This window comes from Eschrichtius robustus, chromosome 3 (assembly GCF_028021215.1).
Source record: "Eschrichtius robustus isolate mEscRob2 chromosome 3, mEscRob2.pri, whole genome shotgun sequence".
NCBI classification, from domain to species: domain Eukaryota; kingdom Metazoa; phylum Chordata; class Mammalia; order Artiodactyla; family Eschrichtiidae; genus Eschrichtius; species Eschrichtius robustus.
The window spans coordinates 24,929,136-24,949,616 of NC_090826.1; the positions used below are offsets into that span (position 1 = coordinate 24,929,136).

The window sequence follows — 20,481 nt, forward strand, 5'->3', positions numbered from 1 at the left end:
AGAGTGAAATCAGTAAACTGAGTGAACTCAAAATGCTAGTTCGTATCAGCTCCCTGGTTTGCCTACCTCAGCCTTCTCTGCTGGTTCCTCCTAATGTTCTCCAGCTCCCAGGACTGTCTTCAACCCTCTTCCCTGTCTACATTCATTCTCTTGGTGATTTTATCTATTGTCATGACTTGAAACACCATCTCAACACCAATGATTCCAAACTTCCTATCTTCAGCCCAGAACTCTCCTCTTTTATACCCAACGGCCTCCTTGACATCTCCACTTGAATGTCTAACAGGCATGTCAAACTTTAGGTGTCCAAAACCAGAACACGGGAGTCTGTCCCCAAACTTTCTCCTCCTGATGTCATCCCATCGCAAGGGCAACTCACTCAGGCTGAAAACCTTGGGGTCCTGTGTGACTCTGCTCTTTCATTCACATCCCACAGCCAAACCCCAGCAAATCTTCTTGGTCCTACACTCAAAATATATTGGAATCCAGCCATGTCTCACCTCCTCCACTGCTGCCACTCTGACCGAGCACCACCATCCCACACCTGGATTGTCTTGATAGTATCTGACCTGGTCTCTGTGTTTCAGCCCTTGACCCCTTACAGTGTGTTCTCCACACAGTATCCAAAGGGATTCTTCCCAGCTCTGTGGTTTCCCATCTCAGATTAAAAACTGAAGCCCTTATGGTGTTCTTCAAGCCAATACAGCATCTGACACTCCCCCCACCCCTTTATCTCTCTGACTTCATCTCTTACCACTCTCCCGTTTCCTTGCTTTGAACCACCCTGGCCTCCTTGCTTCCCTCCAGTATTCAGGCTCCGACTCAGAGCCTTTGCACTTGCTGTTCCCTTTGTCTTCTTCTTCAGGTATTTTATCAAAACTTTTTCTCAGTGAGACCTTCCTGACTAACTTGATGTCCAATTTAAAACCAGAATCAATCCCTATCCTGTGTTCCCTTCCCTGCTCTCTTTTGCTCCATGACACTTATCTGACACATCATATATTTTACTGGTTTACCTATGTATGTCTCCTCCCATAGATATCCCCCACTAGAGCAGGCATTACGTTCTGTTTTGTTCACTGCTGTATCCTCAGTGCCTGGCACATAGTAAGTTCTTAATAAATATTTGAAGGATGAATTCAGATGCTCTGGGTCCAATGAATTAGAATCTGGTACAGGAGCGGAGCCCAGAAATCTGTATTTTAAAAAGACATCCCAAGTACAGTTAGGATGGAGAAGCCCTGTTCCAGAATGTCAGCAGTAAAGAAGCCCAGGAATATTCTGCAAAGTCCAGCCCTCTCATTTCACTGATGAAGTCACCAAGACCGGAGGTGGGAGGAGTGGCCCCAGGTCCCAGGATGAGAAGGGGGCAGAGGAAGAACTCAAACTTCAGTTTTGGAGTATTTCAGTATTGGATGCCCAGCACAGGGCTCTCTCTGCAGCCCCAGTCGGCCTGGGCCTGATCAGTCTGGTTGAATCGCTGAATCCCTGGAAGCAAGGCTCAGGGTGGGGTGTGGTCCCCAGCACAGGTGGTGGCAGGCAAACTCAGACCTGCCTTTGCTCAAACTAACCGAGTGGTAAAGTTGTCAATGTTTAAGTTCAAGAGTTGATCCTAGACTTTGAAATTATTAACCCATTGTCTAAAAATTTAAGACTGTAACAATTATTAACGAATGCAATTAAACTTGGGGGAGAGAGTCTTAGAGTCGAGTTCTGATATGAGGGAGCTGGCAGGCATAATTTGGTAGGCCTTCCATGACACTGGAGGAGGGGAAGTTTCAAAAATGTTTGAATGCCTCTTTACCTGGGTCTAGGATTTCCCAAACCTGGATCACCTGGGGCACTAGTGAAAAACACAAGTTCCTTCCACTGCCCAGATGTTGGGTTCAGTGTGGCTCAGATCAGGCTCAGGAATTTGGATTTGTAAGGGCTGCTTATGCTCTGCAAGTTTGAGAAAACCCGTCCAGGGCCATGCCTGTTGAGTACTGAATCTTATAAGGCAATAAGGTCTTGGTGTCAGGCCCTCCCTCATGCCTAGTCTGTGTAGAAACAGCAAGACCCAATTCCAACGCATTCAAGCAAACACTAGTCTGTCTACAAATCCCAGGAGGCTCTTATGCTTGTCAAATGCACCTTGGGGAATTTGTATTCTAGTGCTTCAAAGAATGGCTTGGGGGGACTTCCCTGGTGGTCCAGTGGTTAAGACTTTGCCTTCCAATGCAGGGGGTGTGGGTTCGATCCCTAGTCAGGAGCTAAGATCCCCACATGCCTCGGGGCCAAAAAAACAAAAACATATAACAGACCAATATTGTAACAAATTCAATAAAGACTTTAAAAATGGTCCACATCAAAAAAAAAAAAAAAAAGAATGGCTTGGGCACCGTTATGACCCAGCAGTTATAGGAAGGTATGTCCTACCTGGATTATTCGAACGTGCAGAGGTTGCCGGGAGATGGCCCCAGGATGGCAGGAGCAGCGCGGGGCTTTGTGGGAAGGCCAGCTTGACTGGTTCCAGAGTGATGAACGGGGACACAGGGATGTCTGACTCCTGAAGTTCATGCTGATCTTTACCTCCCAAGTTTACACACATACCCCCAAGAACACACATTTACACAGGGAAGCAAGAAACCCTAGGCCTCTTCCAGGCAAAACACTGCTTCCTGCTTCCTTCCTCCAACCCACCCTTCCAGCCCTGCCAGTTCTCTCTACAGGACAGCTGTAATTGAGTAGCTTCTGCTCAAAATCCTTCAATAGTTCCCCCTGCCATCACACCAGGCCGATGCACTCTGGTTTGACATTCAGGGCCTCTGGATACAACTCCTTCCGTGGGAAGGCAGAATAATGGCCCCACAAAGAGGTTCACATTCTAATTCCTAGAACCTGTGAATGCGTTACATGGCAAAAGGGACTTTGCAGATGGAATTAAGGACTTTGAGAGGAAGAAATTATCCTGGATTATTCGAGTGGGCCCAATCCGATGACACGAATCCTTATAAGTGGAGAACCTTTCCTGGCTGTGGTTAGAGATGTGATGATGCAAAAACGGTCAGAGATTGGGACTTCCCTAGCGGTCCAATGGTTAAGACTCCACGCTTCCACTGCAAGGGGGCGCAGGTTGGATCCCTGGTCAGGGAACTAGGATCCCACATGCTGCGCGACCAGGGGCAAAAAAAAAAAAGGTCAGAGGGCTGTGATGTTGCTGACTTCGAAGATGGAGGAAGGGGGCCACGAGCCAAGAAATGCACGTAGCCTCTAGAAGCTAGAAAAGGAAATGGATTCTCTCCTAGAGACTCCAGAAAGAAATGCAACCCTCCAGACATCTTGATTTTACCCCAGTGAGACCCACGTTGGACTTCTACTGAACTGTAAGATAACAAATGTATACTGCTTTAAGAGACTAAAGTTGTGATAACTTATGACAGCGATAGAAAACTAATACATTCCCCACCGAGGCTCCCTCCAGCTAGTTCGTCTCTGGGCATTTTTACCCCAGACACTACGGGTTTTCCTCCCTCCACACCTCTGCTCAGGCTGTTGGTCCATCCACGATGTTCAGATCACCTATCTCCCGAGCTCCTATTAACAACCACCTTTCACGCTAAACTGTCCTCAGCATCGACCACCTGCTATCAGCATCAAATTCTGCCTGCTCACCCTGTGGGCTCCCCACTAGACCATAAACTCCTTATTTCCCTCTGACTCCACGACCAGGAATGGTCCACAGAGGTTTGAATAGTGGACCTGGGCATCCTTATGTAGAACCTCTGGTTCTTGGCCCCTAACTGCATCAAGGTCACCTGGGGATCTTAAAAATCTCAATTCTACCAAATCATTGTGGAAGAATGGGAGGCAGCTCCACATGTGTTATTGAGAGAAGATTTCCAAGATTCAGTTAGGTGAAAGAAGCAGGGAGTTGAAGAGTGAGTAAAATATGTTACCATTTGTGTGAAAAAGGAAAAAAATTTTATATAATTTAAAAATGTTTGACTATCTTCGGAAAGATACGAAAAATAAGTAAGAGTACATAGCCCCCTGGAACTTTCTGAATCCTGTACCACATATACTTATTACCTATTCACACACAAAAGTAAAATTTTAAAATTCAAAATACTGATTCTTTCTTGTACGGTCAGAAAAGGAGCCAGGATGTCCCAGTTGGGATGCAGGAATCTGTGTCTAAAGCACTGTCTGCCAGCTTATTCCAAGTCAGGAACTGAATTTTTAGGACGAGGGCAGAGCCAGGATGCAAAGGATATTTGAAAGCATAACCTTAAAGTGCACTTAATCAGAAAAATAGAAAGCTCTCCAAGGGATTGCAAAGCCAGGTTTGGGAACCCACTGATTTAATCCCCTCTCTGCATTTTATGGATGAGGAAAGAGAGGGAGTGTGACTTGCCCAAAGCTACACAGCCAGCCAGAGGGACAAGCCAGTGCCCCAGGAATGTCTGATAATGACAATGACATAGATTCCCAACCTCTGCCCACCCTCCATGCAAAGACTTCTCCCTTAGAAGACCCTGCCGACTCACAGGGCAGGAGGACAGGAAGATACAGAAGAAAACACCATCTTTTTTTTTTTTTAATTAATTAATTAATTAATTTTTTGGCTGTGTTGGGTCTTCGTTGCTGCACGCAGGCCTTCTCTAGTTGCGGCAAGCGAGGGCTACTCTTTGTTGCGGTGCATGGGCTTCTCATTGTGGTGGCTTCTCTTTGTTGCAGAGCACAGGCTCTAGGCACGAGGGCTGCAGTAGTTGTGGCACGCGGGCTCCGTAGTTGTGGCTCACGGGCTCTAGAGTGCAGGCTCAGTAGTTGCAGCACACGGGCTTAGTTGCTCCGTGGCACGTGGGATCTTCCCGGACCAGGGCTTGAACCCGTGTCCCCTGCATTGGCAGGCGGATTCTTAACCACTGCGCCACCAGGGAAGTCGGAAAACACCATCTTTAATCAACCCACCTGCACAGAAACCAGGGCAACACTCCCTGCCTTGCAAGGTCCCAGTGAGAAGAAAACTCGGTCTCCTTGAAAAAACCATCTTATAAAAACAAAAGGCTTCAAAGCACCAGTGGCTCAAGTCGTTGAGTAGAAAGGGGGTTGGGGGTTAGATGACAGCTGGCTGGGGTGGCTCTGAGAAGAGAGGGCTGGAGGCAGGACTTGGTCCAGGAGCAGAGCAGCAGTGAGGCCTGAAGGGAACTGTTGCCCTCCTGAGCTGTACCCATAGCTAACCAGGCTCACCATTTGGGACCTTGGGCCCTGTAGTGACCAGAAGAACTCCTGGGTTTGGCTCTTTGGCACAGACCTGCAGATGGGATGGTGGGGTGGGGTCCAAGTTCAGGATATTTTGGCCTTAGATGAGAGGGAATGCTAGATCAGAGAGTGGAGAGCAAGGAATGGTCACCATGGATGGGCTCAGGTGTGCAACCGTCTGTATTTCCATCTGGTTCCCCCATGCCTCCCACCCTCCTTCCTAAGCCAGGACCACTCCTATGTCACAAACTGGAAGCTGAGGCCTGATCCTCCTGCCCTCAGATTTACCAGCCAGCGCACAGGACGCAGGGTTCTCAGAGGGGTCTGTGGAGGGAGGTGAGGAGAATGAGCCCTGATCTCTACTTGCTCTTAAGAAAAGGTGCTGGCCCTCCAGACCCCCCACTATGACCCACACCCCCATTCTGCCTCTTCAGAACAACTTCTGGATTTGTTAGAGATTGCTTCTGGACACCGGCATGATCATGAACACTGGTGATCTTTGAACACTGTTGACCAGGCAGCACAGATGAGCCCTTTTCCACTCTGGAACCACAGGTCTTCCAACTGGTGAGGTGGATGGAGCCATCAGGGGTTGGCAGAGTTGCTGAAGGGGTGGGGGATCATGGGTGCAGCAGGCTCAGGGACATGGAAGGGGGTGGGGTGACTGAGTCGTGTCCCCCTTCTGCTAGAGAGAGATTGAAAGCTTTGCCAAGGGTGGACAGAGGCCGAGTCTAAGAAGGCTTCCCTGTGGGTCAGGCTGAATTCAGGGCTCTGGGATCCGTCCATCCTGTTCCCAACAAGAGAACGAATATATTGCTTTAAGAGAGGAGTTGGCAAGTGGTGGCGGTGGTATGTGAGTGTGGTGTATATCACGTGGGTTCTAGAGTGTCCAAGCTGGAAGGGGGCTTGGAAATGGGTTTTGGAGTCTGAAACTACAGATCATATACTGTGTTCAAGGCCTGCCGCCACCAAAAGCCCAGCTGCGTGGCCTCAAGCAAATTGCTTTACATCTCTGGGCCTCAGTTTCCATATCTGCAAAATGGGGATTACGTAAAATCCCAGTATAGTCCAGGGAATTGAGAGTCAAATGAAAAGGCTAGAAAGAGCTCCATTTACAGAGGGATTATTTTAATTATTTGAGGTGGGAAACTGAGGCCCAAAGAGGGCAAGGGCTTTGCCAGATGTCACACAGAGAGCTAGTGATGGAGCTGTGATTAGAACCCAGAACTCCTGCTTCTAGTTCAGGGTAACTTTCCCCAGGGCTGGTGAATGAGTGTGGTGAGATGGGGGTGAGTCTGTCTGTCCTGTCCTTTCTCTCTGGACAGGGGACAGGATGCTGGGTGAAGAAGGGTGAAAGGGAGAGGCTGGAGAAGGGCGGGAGGTTCCAGCACACGCCAAGGTGGAGATAAAAAAATACAAACCCCGAGAACCCCCTCCCCCGCCCCTCCCCCACCCCACCCCTTAAGTCCAGGCTGCTAAGCGCCAAGTCCAAGTCCGCTTCGGACCCATATCAAGCCGACCCAGGCTGCAGTCCGGTCAGCGAGCCGCCAGGGGGCACGCCTGCCATCTTGGCCGGAGCTCGCGGCTGCGGCGGTCAGTCTCGCCGCGGGGGTGGTCGTGGGGCAGAAGCTACTACCCCGCCCTGCAGGAAACAAAGGCAGGTTAGGGAAGTGGACCCCTAAGTAGGGAGGCAGAGAGATCCGGCTGCCCTCTCGGCTCCTCCCTCCTCTTCTTTCTCCTACACTAACGGCCCGCGCCCGGGTCCCTCTACCCCACCCTGCTCCACGCCATGACCCACGTGTACAGAGGCTGCAGTTGTAAATGCGACGTCTTCTGGGGCGCCTGGTATCCATAGGAGTCAAAGCCGCCGATGAAATCAACTGTGGAAGGGCAGATGGCACGTGGTTAGAGATGGGCCTGTGACGGGGATAAGTTATGGGAGGCTGGGTCCTGAGAGGGAGGAATCTGAGGCCAGACGCTGTACAGGGCCTTAGGGGTTGGGCTTTGCTGCAGTGTCCTGATGGATGGGCCAAGGCCCAAGAGGATAGAGAGCTGGGGGGTGGATGGGGAGGGCGGCCCTTTAAGGGAGAAGGCTGGGGGGAGGCAAGACCTGTTGGGGGTGGGAGTGGGACAAACTGGGAATGGGCGGTGCTTCACAGGAGTGGGGCTGTGGAGCCCCTCAGAGCGACAGGAAGGGACCTAAGAGGGGCAGGTAGGGGGGCAGTGCTGGAGCCTTGGATTGGGCACCTGGACGTCTGGGCCTCAGCCCAGAATGGGCTGGCTATGCAGATCCCCACTCACCCTGCTGCCTCTTCTTCCCCAGCCCCCAGAAGGGCCCCTTAAATCAGGGGTCCCCAACCCCCAGGCCACAGACCGGTACTGGTGTTAGGAACTGGGCCGCACAGCAGGTAAGCGGCAGGCAAGCGAGCGAAGCTTCATCTGTATTTACAGCCGCTCCCCATTGCTCACATTACCACCTGAGCTCCACCTCCTGTCAGATCAGCAACGGCATTAGATTCTCATAGGAGCAAGAACCCTACTGTGAACTGCACATGTGAGGGATCTAGGTTGCACGCTCCCTATGAGAATCTAATGCCTGATGATCTGAGGTGGAGCTGAGGCCATGATGCTAGTGCTGGGGAGCGGCTGCAAATACAGATTATCATTAGCAGAGAGGTTTGACTGCACAGAGACCATAATAAATCAATGCACTTGAATCATCCCGAAAGCACCCTTCCATCCCCCCATCCATGGAAAACTTGTCTTCCACGAAACCGGTCCCTGGTGCCAAAAAGGTTGGGGACCGCTGCCTTAAATGACCCAGGGCTCCCTCCTGCTCTGGCCCCTGTCCAGGGTGCTGACTGCGTGGGGTGGCACGCGGCCAGGTTTCCCCAATTCCCTAGGGGCTCCGCACTCACAGCTGTCCTCCTCCTCCAGGAATACTTTGCTCACGTAGCAGGCGAACACGAAGCCGAACAGCTGGGGGAGGACACAGCACGTCAGGGAGGGAGGGAGGGAGGAGAGGGAAGCTCTTCCTTCACCCCCTGCCTGGCCCTGCCCACCCCTGCTGGGGGGGGCCTTGTGTGCTAAGAGGAAGGCAAACCCATAACAACTTCAAGTCAAATGACTGCGCCTTAAACTTAATATACCTGGTTCTATTCTCCGTTCTGGGAGTGTGATTTTGGACAATTATCTTACCTCTTTGAGCCTCAGTTTCCCCAGTTGGACCTGGGCAATACCTTACTGGCTTGTTAAGAGGAAAGAGGATTATGTAACTGTGTGTGTAAAGTGCCTAGGGCAGGGCTGGGACAGGCAGGGAGACAGGAGAACTCACAGCCAGGAAGATCTGCAGGGCACTGCTGAGTGCTTCAATGTAGGGATAGTCAAGCAGGCAGCCGGTGACCGAGATGACGTGGTGGTCCTCCAGGGCCAGGCGGGAGTTCAGGACAGGTGTCACCAGGCAGCCTGGCCCGTTCTCCATCCACCAGGAGCGGTGCAGGGATGTGTTGAAGGTCATGATGAAGTCCCGGTCCTAGGGGCAGAGGGGCCTAGGATACTGAGCTTGGGCCGGAGGCGGGGTGGGGGTGGGGGGCGGAAATCCTCCCCAGGCTCCAGGAGACTTTTTTTTTCTGGCAGCACCACACTTCTTGTGGGATCCTAGTTCCCTGACCAGGGATCGAACCCGGGCCCCGGCAGTGAAAGTGCCGAGTCCTAACCACTGGACCGCCAGGGAATTCCCTCCAGAAGACTTTATATAAGGTCTGCTTCACACCTGGGTTGTTGTAACAGCTTCCTTTCCTGGCTTGATTTGTGAAAGGTATGGAGGAAGTCTGTATCTGCAAGTCTATATTTGGCCAGTAGGTGGCGCTTGATGACCATGCAGGCCTCACTGTATCACAGATGGAAGGGGCTGGTTCAAACCCACAGGAGTCTCAGAATTTCAGGGCTGGAAGGGACATTAATGGTGACCGGGCCCAATTATCCAGCTGTTGGTGAAATCCTCAATACAGACCCCTTCACAGCCCATTCAGCCTCTCCACTGCTCCCTGTGTGTGACCCTGGGCAAACCTCTCCTCTTTAGACCTTGGTCTCCCCTTTTGAAATGGAGAAGGGGCTGGCCTACATCAGAATTTCTTAGCCATGTGTGCATCTATGTTTTCCTCAATCCATTCATTCAGGCAGTCCATTAACAAATATTCACTGCATGCTGACTTGGTGCCAAGCACTGAGATGTTCGATCTCCTTTCGTCCCCTCAGCAACCACATGAAATTTGGGTTTCTATTAACTATACTTACTAGATGAGGAAACTGAAGCTCAGAGAGGGTAAGCCACCCTCTGGACTGCGAGGGAATTCCCCATCATTTGTTTTTGAGAAGTACGGAGGATGCCAGAAATGAAAACATAGGGATGGGGGATGGGGAGCACAGATTACTGGAATGTGTAGAGGGCGGTCTCTTCAAGAGATGATGCCCCTGAGACCCACACCACAGGGGCCCTTGGGGCAGGGGATGGGAAAGGTCAGGCTCTGCCCTCTGGCACTGCCAGGCCTGAGGCTTACCTGGGACAGCTGTCCAACCTCCAAGTAGAAGCAGATGATAAACGCATTCCAGCCAACCCAAAGCACCAGCCAGGCTGCATACTGGGGAAAGCAGAGGTGGGATCAGGGTGGGGCCTGGAGGAGTGGGGATGGGGCGGGTCAATGGACTGAGGAGACCTTTGCAGGGGAAACTATGACAATGCCTCACTCAGAGAGCAATATAGTTTACAGATCATTTTACATCCATCCAGTCCTTACGAGGGCCCTGCAGGGAAGGCACTGTCTTTCTCTTTAAAGATAACCAAGTTAAGGCTCAGAGAGGTTTACAGTTTCCAAGATCACACAGCTAGGAAGAGGTAGGGCTGGCATGCAAACCTAAGTCCTCTGGTAGCTAATCCTATCCACTCTGCAGAGAACCACAGACACCAGAGGGCATCCTACCCATGGCAAAGACCTAGAGAGGAGCTGGATATTTCCACCCAAATCCTATGCCTAAGCCAGTGGCAGCCGTCTGGCAGACAGTGCCGTTTACAGTGGTGCCTGGGGCTTTCCTGAGAACTGGAGAGAAGGGTCCTCTTATCTCAGGTGAGGGAGAGCTTTGGAAGGGCCCTGTTCACCTGGCTTCTGGAACTGAGCCTGTGGGAGGTGTGGAGAAGCCCTAGAATGAGCGCGAGTGGGCTCTGGGGGTGCCTGACATTACATGGCATTGTTACTTTGGGTGTCAAGCATTTATGTAGTAAATCTACCGAAAAGCCTTTTCCCTCAAGAGAGGTGTATAAATGAGTCACTGAGGAAGAGCAAGGGACAAGGGATGAGACTAGGTGAAAACAGGAGTTTGATAATCAAGGACCAGAGCTTGGAAAGAGGAAGTAGGAGGGGGGAGCCAGGGACATAATGCACTCCTGGGATTGGGGCACAGGAGGCATTGGCCTCAAGGCCACACTAGCCACTCTAGATCACATTCTTGATGAACATCAAGGGACAGAAGCCAAGCCTTCCTGAAGCAACTTGAGAAACCAAACAAGACAAAGTCCATCCCTCGCACGGGCTTACTAGGGCAGCGTGGTGACGCGGCAGGAGCCTTCGCTCTGGACAGGATGCTCTAACCCCGCCACTTATTAGCTGTGTGACTTTAGGAAGCCTTGTCACCTTTCTGAGCCTCATTTCCTCATCTGGAAAATGGAGATAAGAGATAACTTCGCAGGGCTGTCGTAAAGATAAGTAAAGCAGGTGAAACTCTTAGCACGTGCCTGGCATATGGTAGGCACTCACTAAGTGATATACCTTGTTAATATTTGGAATTTTCTGTAGAAAATTCTTTAGGAAAATACTAATTTTGTCTCCACTGAGCAAAGAAGCATTGGGATTTGGACATCCACATCACCAGCTGGGCTGGAGCCAAGACAGAGGCAGGGGTCTAGGTGCCCAGGGTGGAGAGCAGCTTTGGCTGGAGAACGAGGTGGGAACGGATGGGGATGAGAAGAGGGGGTTGGCTTGGGGAGAGGCTAAGTGAGCCATACCAGAATGAGGTACCGGGAGCGGTACTGCACGGTACCAAAGATGCCCAGGATAACTGCCATGATGTGCAGGAAGTTGGCTAGGATAGGAGCCCACTGGTAGCCCAGGAAGTCAAAGATCTGCCGCTCCAACGCAGCCACCTGTGGGAAAGAGCAGGCTGAGGCCACAGTCACCACCTAAAAAAGGAGGACAGGTACTCCTTTTCAACCCTGTGGAGCAGGTGACACCAGTTACCATGGTGATGAGGAACCATGACCTGATTATACACAAGTCTCAGAGCCATCCCAGCCCCACAGTACCAAAGGGATGCTGGGAGGTGAGGACAGCTCTGTGAGGATGAGCGGGACAGAGCCCTGTTCATCACTTTGGGGTGGGCTAAAGGGAGATGGGAGCCAGGGTTCAGAACGCCTTCCTCCCTGCCAAGAAGCCTCCCCATTGGCACCTATACTTTCCCTGGGGGGCGGGTCTCTGCCCGTGTAGTCAGGATCCAGACTGCCTCCCCCTAGCCCTGGCCTAGGGCTGAGCCAGGGCAGGGCCCTGGAGACCCCGGGGAAGCCCGGGGGCTCGGTCACGTTCTTCCACGGACCCCTATCTGGAGGTTGCCCTGGCCCATGGGATCCATGGGCTACAGAGAAAAGGGATTTTTTTCACTCCCTGTCCCTGAGGGAGCTGTAGTAGGTTGCACAATTGGCCTCAAATTCTTTCTCTTCCTACTTCCATGCTCTTTAGCAGTGCCCTCCCACACTAATTTTGTGCTTGGTCATGTGACTTGCTTTGTTCAAGGGGACTTTAGCAAAGAGGAAGCAAGTGAAGGCTTGAAAAATGCCGGTGCATTGGAGCTTGCCCACTTGTTATACTTGTAACACAGAGAACACCTTGTGAAAGAGCTCAAGCCGACCTGCTGGAGGAAGAGAGGCCACAGGGAAAAGAACCAAGGCACCCCAGGTGACAGCCAGTCAACCATCAACACACAGGAGTGAGGCCATCCTAGATCATTCAGATGCTAGCCAACCCACCAACTGACCAAAGACAGGTCGCCAGACCAAAAAGTCTCCCAGCTGAGCCACAGAATCGTTAGCTAAATAAAATGGTTGTTTTATTTTTTATTATTATTTTTCTTCAATTTTTGGCTGCGCCACGCAGCTTTCAGGATCTTAGTTCCCTGACCAGGGATCGAACCCAGGCCCATGGCAGTGAAAGTGCTGAGTCCTAACCACTGGACCACCGGGGAATTACCTAAAATGGCTGTTTTAAACCACTACATTTTGTAGGGATTTGTTACGCAGCAAAAGGTAACTGATATAGGACTCAATCAACACTCCCTTTCCAGAAGCCCCTGGTTCAACCTTTCAGCTGATACATTTAGGAACAAAGGTACCAAGGATACCAATTGTTACTGACTGTCCCATATTCTTTCTTCTGTTGACAGAACTTATCTCTCCGTTTTGGAAACTGCCTCCCAGACCCTCAGTCCATGTGGCTTGGGTGGGGCTGAGCCCACTTCTAATTTCTGCGGTGGGCTAGTGACCCAAGTCTAACCAAATAAGCAACACACAGTGATCTGTTCAGGGATGGGCACTCAGCCTGCACTCTGCTCCTGAGAGTTACCCTGGATATTTGCTGGGGCATCAGGACAGGGATGCCATCTGCCAAGATACCTGGATGGGTGTAGTGTCAGCTGAGAGTTGTTGGTGGCTGTCTTTGCCACCACTTGGGGACAGCCTGCTTGAGGAGGAAGCCAAAGCTAAAGGAAAGAGAGTGAGGGAGGAAGAGTGAACAAGCAAGGGGAGTGTCTGGGAGACATCGTTTTAGGTCTGAGGATCTAGCCATGCCTAAACAAATTCTCCCTCCTTGTACTTTTGATTCTGTCACTTGCACCCAAGAGTCCTGACTACATAGAAGGAGAGAAAAGAGGGTCTGCCTAGGGAGGGAGAAAGAAGATCCTGATAAAGTAAGACAATCCCAGAAGCCTTTTTCCTGGCAGGGAGGCAAGAGGAGATGGAGCTGATGGTACCACACAGATGGCAAAGCTTGGGCAGAGACCCAGGAAGCTGCAGGCCCAACCCTGGCACCCACCCACCTGGCACCAGCCTGCCTCTTGCTGGTGACTCCCCTCCCAGAGCTCTGCAGATTGTAAAGAGCTTTCCAAGTTCATCTCTCACTGGATACTTCTTGGCAGAAAGGCACTGCCGAGATCATTAACTCAGAAGAAAGAAACCATGAGGCTCAGAGAGGGGAAGTGACTTGCCCAAGGTCACACAGCAGGTTGGTGGCAGAGCCAGACAGCCATTCTGCCTTTCTCTGCCTCCTGTCCCACCTTGGCACCAACACACCACCTTTCCCAGTTGGCACTGGCTCGAGAGTTAAGACATGTGGTTTCTGGTTGAGAGTCTGACACTGATTCCTGGCTTACTTGGGCAGGCTACCTTCTCTGTGGGTCTTGAGATCCTCTTACATAGAGGCTGCCAGACTAAATGACCTCTAAGGGCCCTTCTGGTTTTGAATCCAGTGGCCTGCCAACCTTTGGGGAGAAAACTCCCCAGGCTGCTTCCCCTCCCAAAAGCTCCTGCCCCACTTCTCTTCTCCTTTCTACCCTGACTCTGCTAGGCCTTAGGGAGTCCTGGTGGTTTGGGGTCCAGCTGGATGCTCTCGACTCAGCTGGCACAGGGTCCTGGCGAGGAGGGTGAGACAGAGTTGCCCAGGCTCATAGTGTAGTTGGGGGACACACTGCCTGGATACAACTACCTAAACCTGACATCACCCTCACCCCCACTCTGGCCCTAGCCCAAAACCCTTGTGTTCTCAGGGACCTCACTGATAGAATGAGCAGCACTGGAGTCACTAAAACTCAAGTTCAAACTGCAGTCCTGCTGTGTGACTTAGGGCAAATTACTTTCCCTCTCTGAGCCTATTTCTTTAACTATAAATGGGGAAGATAATCCCTCCCCTGAGAAGTTGTTGTGAGGATATGGAGACATCACATAAACTAATAATTAGACTTAACATATGGTGGTTAATTAGTAGGAGACCTAACAGTCAAAGCTTCTTAGTTGGGCTTTGAAGGCTGCTAGGATCTGGCTCAATTCTTTACTCCCAGCCAGTTCTTGCCCCCAAGCAGCTGAAATAACAGTTGAGGATCCACCATCATTTCCCTTTCCTTATATCCAAGTCCTCCTTGGTTTTCAAAACATAGCACAGTTTTCTCCGTTCCTAGGAAGACCTCCTGACTGGCCCAAAGGGATCTCTCTTTCCACTGAATATGGAACACTGGCTCTTCTTGTCACTCTGAGCCATCCTTCCAGCCTCCCTCCAGCCTCCCATCCAACAACTGCCCACTCATTCATCAAAACGCCATCCACATCCATTTACTCATCGATCTGACATCTGACATGCCCTCATCCATCCAGGGTACATCATTTATTTATTCACAGAACGTTCAATCTGTGTCAGGCCCTGTGCTGGCGCTGGGATGCTGAAATGAATACATTGCAGTCCCTGCCCTTTGGGAACTCAGAGCCTAGGAGGGGAGATGGATGGAAAATTGGACAGTTAAAAACCACTGTGATCAGCGGGATAACCCAGGCCTGAATGATGCTGCCTCTCCCTCCAACGGTGAGTGCAGAAATCGATGTAAATAAATAAATAGTTTAATTGAGATTCAGTGTCTTATAAATAACCCCGATTCTAAAGTTGTTATCTTTTATTCAAAAACCAAGTCAAATATTCCAGAACTCCTGCTTCTGCAGCAGTGACATGCAGGTAATTAACAAATAAAGATAAGAACAAAAAATAGGAGAAATATCTTCCCTATCTGGTTGCCATGGCTTAGAAACAATAATCTCAGGGCTGCAGTGGTTGTAAATCATAACTGGCCTTGGAGTGTCTGTTTTTCTCTTCTTCCTTTTGGCCGCACTGCTCTGCATGTGGGATCTTACTTCCCCAACCAGGGATCGAACCTGTGCCCCTTGCACTGGAAGTGCGGAGTCTTAACCACTGGACCACCAGGGAAGTGCCTGGAGTGTCTTTTTTACTTTGATGGGAGGACTTGTGTAGAGACAATAGCAACCTACTCCTTTGCAAAAAGTTCAAGTGCACGTGCACTGAGAGGGAAAAAGTGACTTCGGGGGGCTTCCCTGGTGGTGCAGTGATTAAGAATCTGCCGGCCAATGCAGGGGACACGGGTTCGAGCCCTGGTCCGGGAAGATTCCACACGCCGCAGAGCAACTAAGCCCGTGCTCCACAACTACTGAGCCTGTGCTCTAGAGCCCGCGAGCCACAACTACTGAAGCCCGCGAGCCTAGAGCCCGTGCTCCCCAACAAGACAAGCCACCGCAATGAAAAGCCAGTGCACCGCAACAAAGAGTAGCCCCTGCTCGCCGCAACTAGAGAAAGCCCACACACAGCAACAAAGACCCAACGCAGCCAAATTAATTAATTAATTATTTTTTTAAAAAAGTGACTTCAGGGATATTTTTTCCGGGTCAGCCTACAAGTCAGGTGAGGCTGGCTTCTTGGGTCTCTCTCCCAAGTGGGCCAGCACAGAAGCTTCTGTGGGCAACTGCTGTAGCCTCCCGCCTGATCTCCTGGCAGGAGGAGGCTGCCTATCAACCTACTGAGTGCTTTTTCTAAAGCACAAATCTGGTCGAATCACTCTGTCATCAATGCAGCCCAGAGAGCCTGGGTAATCCCTATGGCCTCTGGACCAGCCAACCCCCCGGTCACAAGGACCCCAGATAAGCGGGATGAGTCCCCCTGACTGTAGTCCCAGAAAGACAGATGAGATCCAGTCCCCCCAGCCTCACAGCCCTGTCCGGATCTGTCAATGCCCACAGAGTAAGTCCCACCTTCCTGCCCGTTGGTCCTCTCTGCCCTTGATCTCCACAACGCTCTGTGCCGCCTCCTCTGACCCAGCCCTCCCCCGGCCCCCGGCCCCCGGCCCCCTTTCATGAGACCTTCCACACCAGCAAGTGTCTCTACAGCCTCGGCACCTTCCCTAAGGGCTTCCCCCACCCCTTAAACGTTGCACCCAAGGACACTGTTTTCCCTGTAGTCTTCTCAGTGACTCTGTTTCTCTTCTCTCATCCCATGCTCCTCAGGCCCAAAGGTGGGGTCGGTATCCTCTGGGGTCCCCAAACTGCCTGCAGAACTGTGCGACCCAGTGGCTATACCACCCTCATCACTGCTGGACTCGTCGTCCACTGGCCTCCGGGTCTTGTCCCTTCCTTGAAAACGATCCCATGACCTCTGCATCATCCTGGTCGACTCTGACATCTGGGGGCCACCCCCTCCAGCACCCTAACCTCTCAAGTCCTCTCCCATGACCTTTGCTTCCATTCTTCCTTGTCCATGGCCACTTCTTGGAATGCGTCATCATCCATAACTGCCCTGCCTCCAAAGTCGCCAATTTGAGAGCCCCTCTCAGACACCCCAGCTTCTTCCCAACACCCTTCACGATGACGGGCCCATCAGCCTGCTGGGATCACATGACCCCTCACTTCACCACCAGCTTTGCCTGTAACCCAAACTGTCATACTCCTCTGCCTTTTCATCACGTCTGTGAGGAAAAGCCCACACCTGGATAAACCCAATTAATAGTTTTCTCAGTTCTCGCAAAGCAGCCAAGCACTTCTGGAGAAAGTCACTCCACGGGGCAGACTGGGGCCACTGGAGATCCGGAATCATCGACTCCGAGAAGCTCCCCGATGCTGTCCCACAACCCAACTAGGCTTCTCTGAGGAACTCACTCCTCCTAATATTTCAGATCTTCTTGCTGTCCTCAACCCTCCTGGGTCCTCTTCGCCCCTACCCTGGGTAAAGACCTGGTCTCCCCCCACCCCCTATACTTGAGGCTCTGTCCCTCCGTGCACTAAAGGACAATGCCTCCTCCTGCATTCTGAACCCTATCTTCTACCTACTCGGGAGCCCACATCATCCACGATCTCTTCTCTTGTAAACCCAACCTCTTCCCCTGCCCAGAATCCTTCCCACTGGCTCCTAAACATGCTTAAGCCTCTTCTACTTAAAAAAAAATAAATAAATAGAAAGTCCCCTTTTCCCCCTCCAACTAATGCCTTATCTAGCCCAGTGCTCTCACATCCAAAACTGTTTAAAGGTCTCCACGCCCTCCCTGCTACTCACCCCTCCACCCACTTGCTACAACTTGGTCCAGGGGTTAGGAGCAGAGCTGGGTTAGAATCCTGGTGCTGCTGGTTTTTCTACAACTCTGGGCAAGTCACTTAACCTCTCTGTGCCTCAGTTTTCTCACCAACAAAATGGGTATGATTCATAGTACTTCCTTCATCTGGTCGTGAGGAGAGTCAGCATTATTTAAAATTATATTCCGCTGCAGAGCTCCCTGCCTCCCCCCTTGCTTTATTTTCTCCACAGCACTTATCATTGACTAACATACTATTCACTCCTTATTTACTGTCTCCTGCATTAGAAGGCAAACTCCACGATAGTGGGGATGTTCACTGCTGCATTTCTAGCGGTGAGAGCCGTGCCTGGCACACGCATTCTCCACCTCCTTGGCCTGATTCCGGTGCAGCCCATCCTCCTGCGCAGTCAGGCCCCTAAGTATCAGAGCACCTCAGGGCCACAGCCCAGCCCCTCTCCACACTCCACGTGTCCTAGCAAATGCACGTCCCCCCCAGCTTCAGTTCCGTCAGCCTCCAGCCCCTTTATAACCAAGTACCCATTGGATGGTTCATCATGAACTTAATACATCCAAACCTGGTCCATTTGCAGTGATGGGGGCCCCAGGATGTGTCCAGCTGCATGAGTTAGAAAGGTAAGCTTTAGGCCCTGGTCTTCCTCCTGCTCACCTGCGTTCCCAGTCTGTCATCAACTGGCTCTCTCATCTTCTGAATCTCTCTCACATCTGGCCACCTTCCTCCCTCTACCTTCTCTCACCTGGCCAACTGCAATACCAGCCCCCAGTCTACTTCAAGCCTAACCCACCCCTCTTTCCAGAGTGAAGCTTCCTCGAGGCTCCCCTCCTGCCCCTCCCCCTGCCCTTAGCTCCCCACCCCCATCCCTGATTATTTATTTATTGGGTAGCTGCCAGCTGAGGGGGATGCAGTTGCCATGGGAACTTTCAGCCCCGAGTCAGGGCTGCCTCTGCTCTCAGTAGGATGCTCTTGTCTGTCTAGACGCCAACCCCAGGAGCCCAACACCAGGCCGGGGGGCGGGGGGGGGGGGGTTGGGGGTGGGGAGTGAGAAATGAATAATGCAGATGGGCCCACCCCGGCCCCAGGAAGCTGGCTGGGGGAGAGGGCGGGCAGAGGGCTGGGCTTGGGGCCACAGAACCCATCAGAAGCCTCTTGTGTCCAAGTCCTTGCCAGTCAGTTCTGCAAGTCAACTACTTTCCTGTCCAAAATTGCAGCCATATCGCCAGGGGACTTAGATACAGAAGTCAGGCTGTCTGGGGAATGATGAGGAAGGGGCTGCTGAAGTTTCTGGAGAATAGTTTGGTCGCACCTTGTGTCCTTTACTGACTTTAGTTCACAGAGATGCTGAGGTGGGAAGAACCCGCCATTGGGGGTCAGGCACACCTGAGTTCCATTCCCAGCTCAGTCCCTGACTCACTGTGTGACCTTGGGCAAGTTACTCCCCCTTTCTGAGCCAGCCTGTTTCCTCACTGGGAAAACGTCCTGAGGATTTAGACAGCACATGTAAAGCTCTCATCCCGGTACTTGGTACACATTTGGTGCTCAGGATATGACTACAGCCTTTGCTGCATCCCCAAACTCAAGCCCCCCCTTTCCCAATGGATTTTTGAGGCAGCTGACAAAATTAAACTCGACTCAGCCCCTCATCCGTGAAATGAGGTAGTGGGATTGAAGCTGCAGATGGCAGAACTGGAAGGACCCCTGGAGATCTGTTGGTCCAACCCCCTCATTAGAGAGGTGAGCAAACTGACAGCAGAGAGGGGCAGTGACTCGTCTAAGGAGAGGGTCTTCTCTCTTTCTCTGAGCTCTGTCCCCATCTCCAGGGTCCATCTGGCATCCATGCCATTTGAGTATGAGTTGAAATAAACACTCAGCGAGAGATTAAAAGGAGTACAGTCATGGAGACCAGGTAGTCTCTGGCAAGGTCAGGGAAGATGGGCCTAAAAGGGACTCAATTCATCGAACAAATATTTCTTGAGCACCTACTATGTGCCAGGCCAGGGTATACAGCAATGAGCAAGCTGGCGTGGTCTCGGCTCCATAGAGTTCTAGTCTAAAGACAGATACCACAGTCCTCCGGGAGCTGATGATGGGGGCTTCTCTGCCTGGTTTCCCACCCACTGTGCATAGTGACCTGTGGGGAGTTCTTTCTACCCTCAACACATGCACACATTCTCTCTCTCTCTCTCTTTCTTTTCCAGGGCTCCCACAGCCCTTCTGCCTCTCTCTGTCCCAGCCTGGATCCTGCTGGAAAATGGCCAAGGCTATCACTGTTAAGTGAAAAAAAAAAAAAAAAAACAAGCTGCAGAACAATATGATTCCATTTATGTAAAAAAACAAAAAAGACACATGAAATGTGTGTGATTGTAAATGCAGAATCAAGAGCCTGGGAAACACACAACAAATGGTTATGAGAACTTCTCTCTAGGGAGCGGGAAGGAGGAAACTTTTACTTTTAAATACATACACTTTGGTATTTCTGAGATGTTTTAAAACAAAGCTATAATTTTTAAAAAGTTAAGAGAAAATGTTGTTAAGATGTTGTTGACTCATTGTTAGACTGTGTGAAGGAGCACTTGGGTGGCTCAGAGGATCTGAGGTCTCCTTCTGTGATGTGAATGTGCTTTGTTACCCAGGGCAAGACTCCTCTGGGCCTCAGTGTTCTCATCTGTACAATGGGGGCCTCTGCCGCTCCAAGTCGCTATCTAGGCCTGGTGTTGCTGCAGCCCGCCTGCCTTCAGGGGGACTGCCCTTGGGGTCCTGTGACCTCTGCTGAGAGCCTAATGGCCCATCTTCACCAGAAGGTGGTTCTGCCAGTCTCTGGTACAGCCTGTCTCTAGGTTCTGCCTGGGTCATCAGAGCCCTGCCTCTCCCTGACTACACACAGATCCACCATCACCCCTCCTCCAGGTGCCATCAGCCCTCTCCCCACAGCCCTAGTGTGGCCACCTTGATATGAGGAGGCTCAGCGTGGTCACTTGAGTCTCCTGAAGTCACTCAGACAGGATGTG

At 51.4% G+C, this 20,481-nt stretch overlaps 1 protein-coding gene across 2 annotated transcripts in view; it reads right to left on the reverse strand.

The window, feature by feature from the left end:
• Positions 1-4,565: 4,565 nt before the first annotated feature.
• The window catches only part of NKAIN1 (sodium/potassium transporting ATPase interacting 1), a 44,458-nt gene continuing 28,542 nt past the window's right edge, over positions 4,566-20,481 (reverse strand). Inside the window, exons 2-7 of one of the 2 annotated variants that reach the window (XM_068539354.1) lie at positions 11,303-11,440; positions 9,804-9,884; positions 8,579-8,776; positions 8,163-8,223; positions 7,043-7,124; positions 6,793-6,886 (exon numbers count right to left, since the gene is read on the reverse strand). In XM_068539354.1, coding sequence (XP_068395455.1) covers positions 6,877-6,886; positions 7,043-7,124; positions 8,163-8,223; positions 8,579-8,776; positions 9,804-9,884; positions 11,303-11,440 — 570 coding nt within the window. In that variant the 3' untranslated portion in view covers positions 6,793-6,876. Of the gene's footprint in view, positions 6,887-7,042; positions 7,125-8,162; positions 8,224-8,578; positions 8,777-9,803; positions 9,885-11,302; positions 11,441-20,481 lie in introns of both variants that reach the window. The other variant, XM_068539353.1, reaches the window with a different exon arrangement.